Genomic DNA, 6,204 nt, shown 5'->3' with positions numbered 1-6,204 from the left:
ATGATTGTTGGCTTCTTGTCTATGGCAATTCTTTGTAATTTTCTCCATCATCCTAGTACAAGTATTTCAAGATCTCATTTGTTTTGTAAGTATTATGCCAATCAAGAGTGACGTCCCCAATGTTGTACAATGTTATCCCAAGATACATGTAAAGGCTAGCCAACTGTTACCAGGGTCTGGCTGCAAAGGCTAGCCGACTGCTTACAGACTGGCCAGACCAGTCCTGTAGCCTATCTAAGGCTCCTGCAATAGTCGCCTTGCCTAATAAGGGTTTTTCGAGCCTTGCTTCCGTCCACGGGTGGCCTTTCAAGCTTCCTGAAACTCATGCAAGAAGGGCACATATGTGCTCCCCATGTGCCAGCCAATCTGCTGCCCACATGGCACCTCTTGTTTCACCCTCTCAAGGTATGTCATCCTCCCCCATGTCCTCCTCATATGGGGGCTCACAAGTGGAGAGGTGACCCTCACATTCCCACACTCTGCAAATGTAAGCCCACCACATTGCCAGATCTGGCAGACATGGGAAGGCACTCTAACCTTTCAAGGTCCGTTAAAGCACACTTTCACAATCACTCAGAGCAGCAGATACCGACGTGTGGATCAGCATATTGGTTATAAAAGAAAAGTTGAGATTAAACATGGAAACATGCCAGCAAACCTTTCCCCCTAGCCCCAAAAGTTAGAGACCCCAAATCCCTTGAGACATCTACATACAAGGTAGGCAAAACACTACTTCCCTTGCAGGAAAGATCGCTTCCTACAGCAAACCATTACATGAAAGACAAGCAAAACATTTTTTATTCGAATTGCAGGCAAATGTCACATCCTGTCAACTGACCAGTGCCAAATATCACAATCAATAACTAAAATAATTTAAATTCCATAAACAGGAGAGAATAATGAAACCATTGTATGTTCTTATAATCACCCAATGTAACTTGAGAAAAAGGATTCGCTAAAGCCCAATTTTGCAGGTTAGTCAATCCTACGCATTCTTAGGAAAATAGGATTTTCCAATACAATAGAAAAGGGTTGCAGACAGAGTCAAGTCAGCATCCTCAAGAGAACCTTTGGTAAAATACTCTCTCTGAACAGATTACGCCATTCCTCCACTAGACGCTGTCCTAATGATCTGTAGTAAAGCTGCATTGAAAATGATTAAGAGGAAGTTAGGGTGAAGCCCCTACCCAAGCCGGTTTGCAACAAGCTTTTCCATGAAATACGTATTTGCGTTTCAAATGTCGGAAACAAACCTGAGCCAATGACCACAAAGATGAAGAAACCCAGCACGAGAGGGCCCACCGGATACTGACTGCTTTTCTTCACAGATGTTTCAGGAACCAGACCTCTTTTGAGAATATTTTTCTGAAACTTTGCACTCTTACGATCTGCTAGGCGTTTGGAAGTCGTCTGTAGCAGACGCATGAGGTCCGGTCAGTTTCATTGACAACCAAAGGAGATCCTAATTCTACAGGTTAAGCAGTTAAATTGTCGAAATTACAATGCCACGACGGGCAATCTTGCACATCAAAAGGCTGGGAGGCGAGCCAGAAGCCCAGCAGTACCAATGCCATCAGTACAGGCATACAAAGGATTTAAAAGCAATTCCATTCTTATCGATTTTATTGAGGGCAAATCGGCAAAATCAACAAGAAAACAAAACGGCGAATCATCCTCAACGCAAGGAGTGGGCAACTCAAATGCACAAGGGTGATGCTGAACTGAATGATTAGCGAGAGAGAGCTAGACGGAGAAAGAAAAATGCTGCATCTCAGCAGTCAAATAAAGCAGCCTGCTAACTCTGCTTGCCCGATCGTAAAGTGGGGATCGAGGGATCTTTTGAAAAAAACCTGAGAGAAGAAGGTAAGGAGCCATACCATTGTGTTACGGGAAGGCGAAGATGCAAATGGAGACGAAAGAGCGCTTCCAAGTTCCCAGAGGAGATGAGGAGCACAAGATGCGACTTTATATCCACCCCCCTCTCAGTCGGCCTTTACACCAACTCTTTACCAGCTCTGCCACGTGGCACCTTTTTTGGCCCGCCTTTCGCAACTCCAACCAAAGCCAAAAATATTTTGGGGGCTTTATTTTTTTTGAGTCCCCTTTCGCGGCATAACTCGCACTTGCGCTGTTCCACATGTCACCCGATCCACCTCTCGCTTGTGCATGCATGTGTGACATTTTCGGCAACAAAACCCCCCCTAGTGCTCCGATTTGTTTATTTTACGACACCATCTGAGCTCTAGTGCGAGTGCAGTGGCCCGATAGGCACCACACCCGGAGAATTGGCACACACAGAGGCAGACAGATCCATCGAAAGCAAGACCAGGCTGGAAGTTCCTTGGATAGCAACTCATTGGCTGAGCATCTTGAACCAGTGGTGGATAGAGCACCCCGGTGGCCAAACGAATCCACTATTTCCAAAAATGCTCTATAGGCCACCCAGCCGCACAAACCTCCACCACCACCTTGCCATCCTCACATGCGTGAACTAAAGTAGAGCACATCCCACACATGGGTGCGCGCATTCAATGCCAAACACAAGGAGGTAGACAGATTTATCAGGAAACAAACACAGCTGGAAGTACCCTGAAGGCAGCTCACTGGGCTAAGGATGCTACACCCCGATGGCCACAAACAAATCCAATCTTTTCAAAATTTCTCTATAGGCCCCCAGGCGCGCAAACCTCCACCGCCATCCCTACTGTTGTCATGCGTGAATGGAAGCGAGGCGCATCTTGCACCTGGGTGTGTGCATTCAACCCATGTGGAAACAATCCCCTAGTGGTTGTGTTATACTAGAGAGTTGGATTCTCCTTTGTGACATAATTATTGTTTTTAATTGAAAAGTTGGCATCGAATTGGCCTTTTAATATTCTAGCCTACAAAAGAACGAGTCCAAACTCCAACTATAGACTACAAGTGAAAGTGAGAGTGCTTTCTTCATCATCATTTGTAGTAATCACCTCCATTGTCTTCTTTGCAAAAAATTTGCTTACCAAAGGTAGTGAACAAAGCATCAGTCATCATCAAGTGTAAGGGGAAGCATTAATGAAGAGGGGCCCTGGCCCATAGTTGTTGCTTGCAAAAGCCCTAATAGAATGTTAACAAGATAAAAGCTAGGACACAGTCCAATGTATCAATCAAGTTTGCCGCCACATCCACTTCCTTGCTGGTTCCAATGTTGATCTTCAAGCTTACATGTTCTGTGGAAGTTCATCTTTTAGCTATAAGAGAAGCAAATCTAAATTCTAGCTAAAAGACCAACATTTCTTGTCAGATCACTTGTGAGCACTCAAGGGTAACATGCTCCACTTATGTAGCAATAGCAGTCTTATGTTCAAGTTTGGACCACAATGGGTGTTCGTCTTGTTGCTTCCAATCTTTGTAATCCCCGGAGCTGAGATGCAAATGATGTTTTCTTGAAAGGTAATGTCCTTGGGCATTATTGCAATTCTGTATGCACTTTAAGAACCTGAGATTCATATTATTTTCTGTTCGGTTGAAGATCATGCTCGACTTCATTGAGGCGATCATCATAATAATGCAGGGATGCTCATTTTGCTTACTTGAGAGCTTTTTTAGGACGAGTATCGAGTTTGTTTGTTTTTTTGCGGTAACATTCATCTTGTATAAAAGTAAAAAAGTAGAAAGTAAATAAGGGGGGATATACAAAACGGCCTCAAGAAAGTGAGGCAGGAACCTTCATTTCCAGATCTTTCCTACAAAATTACATGTCTCGTTCTTTCCCCAAAAAACTGTATTGCTTTTTCGTGTCCTCTATGATGGCTGTAGTCACTAGTCTCCCCAAGTGTGGTCTATGAAAGGTAAGTTGTTTCTCTGTCTCCATACATGGGTTATAACATGCCCTCTAATTACCTGCCACACTTCATACATGGGGTCAATCAACCTACATCTGTCCCCTAGCAATGCCATTTTCCAATTTATTTTGAAGATAATGTGAGCTCTTGCCAGGCGGAGGCCGATCTATTTCCGCACATCCCTGATAAAGAAGGAGTCCCAAAATAAATGCATATGAGTCTCCTTAGCATCCTTGCAAAACAGACAAATCAGACTAACATTTGGGTTCCATTTAGCGATTCTTGACCTCACTGCCAGAGAAGAAAGTTCATTTTGTAAGATGGTGTGGCCTTCCGCACCCTATTGAGCCGTGCGACCCATACAAGCAATTTGTCATTTGGGGCATGGAACCTCCACTGTCTACTTGAAAACAGGGGAGCCTCAAGAGAAGAGTTTTCCCTAAAGTTCCTTAAGCAGACTCTAGAGAATGGTTTTCCTTGACTCCAAATGAACCCTCTGAAGCCCGGCTCCTCTTGAAAATATTGGCTATAGTAAGCCAATCTCCCTTAATCCTGCTCAACAAAAGAGTAATTACCTCACATTCTTGTACCATTAGCCCATATCTCTGCACAATGGTCTCAGCATCTAGCCACTTTAGACCACCAAGATCCCAAATTTGGACAAAGGTCTGAATCCCTTTCTTGAACATTCTAGTAGCCAGACAAGGGTAGCTCTTAAGGAGAGTTGGGCATGTGATTAAAGACTAGTCAGATAACCAGATTGACCTCCCAAGAGATGCATTACCATGGAGCGACCTTAGAACCCCCCACAGATAACCCTTCGATTTAACCTTCCATATTTGGACTAGCCTTGCGAAAAGTTTAGATTGGGGAATCTTAACTACAAACTCTGATAGTATTTCATCTTGCCAAGGATAGTTAATCTTTTTTAGAGCATTCAAGCAGATGAAGAATCTTGAGATTGCTGCCCGACCACTATTTTGGCAAACGTGCATGTCTCCTCACTGACACAGTCAGTACCTTCACTTACTTTTTGCAGCTTTCTGGCAGTGATGTCGACGGGGGACTGAGATCTGTGAGCCTCAAGAGGCCTCCTCTTGTTAGAAGGCACGGTTGAGCTTGTGATGAGTGGAGCTTGCTAGAGCTCCTCAGCTCCTCTCATCCTCTTGTTGACCCTTGGCAAAGCCCAGTATTGAGTTATCACAATGATGCAAGGTGTTATCTGTCGAAACCACTTCAAGGGGGGAATACGTAGTCGTGGAGCTCTCCTTTCAGGAGGTCAAGTTCATGGCCATCTCAGTTTATGCCCCGAACTGTTCTGCTGAGAGAACAGCCTTGTGGGGAAGGCTAAGTACACTTGTTGAGGGGAAACAGGACTTGCTGCCTTCCCCCCCTCCATATTGAAACATTGCAACACTTTTGTAACATACTCCTTATGTGAAATCCAAAGGAGTTTCCAACTCTGGTTATGAATGATGTGCATACCAAGAATATGACGTGTAGGTCCCAAATCCTTCATGTCAAAGGACTCATGCAACCTGGCCTTCAATGCATCCAACTCATAAATGTTCTTGCTAGCCAATAGCATATCATCCACATAAAGTGTCAGGAGTATCAAGCTATTATCATTAGCCCTTTTAGTGTAGAGGCATTGATCAATCTCACTTCTTCTGAAACCCTAGGACCAATGAAAGAATCAAACTTTGCAATGCTTTCTTTCCATGTGGCAAAGAAACCAAGTCCCAAGTGTTATTATTCATGAGTGAACTCATCTTTGATTGCATAGCATACTCCCACTTGCACTGATCCTCATGCATCATAGCTTCTCTGTGACTCTTCTCATTTCCACATCCCTCATGGGTATTGTGACATGAAGTTAAGGGTAATGAAACTTCACGCACCTCTTAGCTTCTTGCTCTTCCCAATCTTAATAATAGAGACCCAGAGCGATGCATTGCTGGAAGAAGATCTTTCGGCTCAACATGACATGAACTAATATATATCTAGGGGCTTGAAGGGGCTAATTTGGTTGGATGGGTAAATTCCAGGGAAACATGGCACCTCCTTCACATTAGCCTCTAGAAATGGCTCAAAATCAATTCTACAAACTGCTAGAAAACACAAAGGTCTATAACTTTCACCCAAAAACTGATATCAGAAATTAAAGTATATATAGAAATGTATCTTGAAGGAGCTTCGTATTGATATAAGTTTCGTTGAAAACAGATAACTGGTTAAAGAGATATGGATAGTTTACTGAAAGGGGGTAAAAACTACCATAGAAATAAATAGTCATACACAAAGACTCATAACTTCTTGTCTTAGACCTAATGCAAGAAACTAATTACATAGGAGGTAGATCTTAAAGAGAGCTTTGCGCTGA

General features: G+C 43.5%; 1 protein-coding gene across 1 annotated transcript; it reads right to left on the bottom strand.

Moving 5' to 3' along the window:
- Positions 1 to 848: 848 nt before the first annotated feature.
- LOC147905884 (uncharacterized) lies at positions 849 to 1,965 on the bottom strand. The gene is made up of 3 exons (XM_087382161.1): positions 1,878 to 1,965; positions 1,254 to 1,410; positions 849 to 1,143 (listed from the first exon to the last, which is right to left on the bottom strand). The coding sequence occupies exons 1-3, from the start codon at positions 1,878 to 1,880 to the stop codon at positions 1,097 to 1,099; spliced, it is 207 nt and encodes a 68-aa protein (XP_087238287.1). The 5' UTR covers positions 1,881 to 1,965; the 3' UTR covers positions 849 to 1,096.
- Positions 1,966 to 6,204: the final 4,239 nt, after the last annotated feature.

The sequence above is a fragment of the Dipteris shenzhenensis genome, chromosome 1, assembly GCF_047967505.1.
Source record: "Dipteris shenzhenensis isolate YYH24624 ecotype China chromosome 1, Dip_SZ_1.0, whole genome shotgun sequence".
Taxonomy (NCBI): domain Eukaryota; kingdom Viridiplantae; phylum Streptophyta; class Polypodiopsida; order Gleicheniales; family Dipteridaceae; genus Dipteris; species Dipteris shenzhenensis.
Note: the sequence above shows the minus strand (reverse complement) of the source record. Positions and strands in the feature narration are given on the sequence as shown.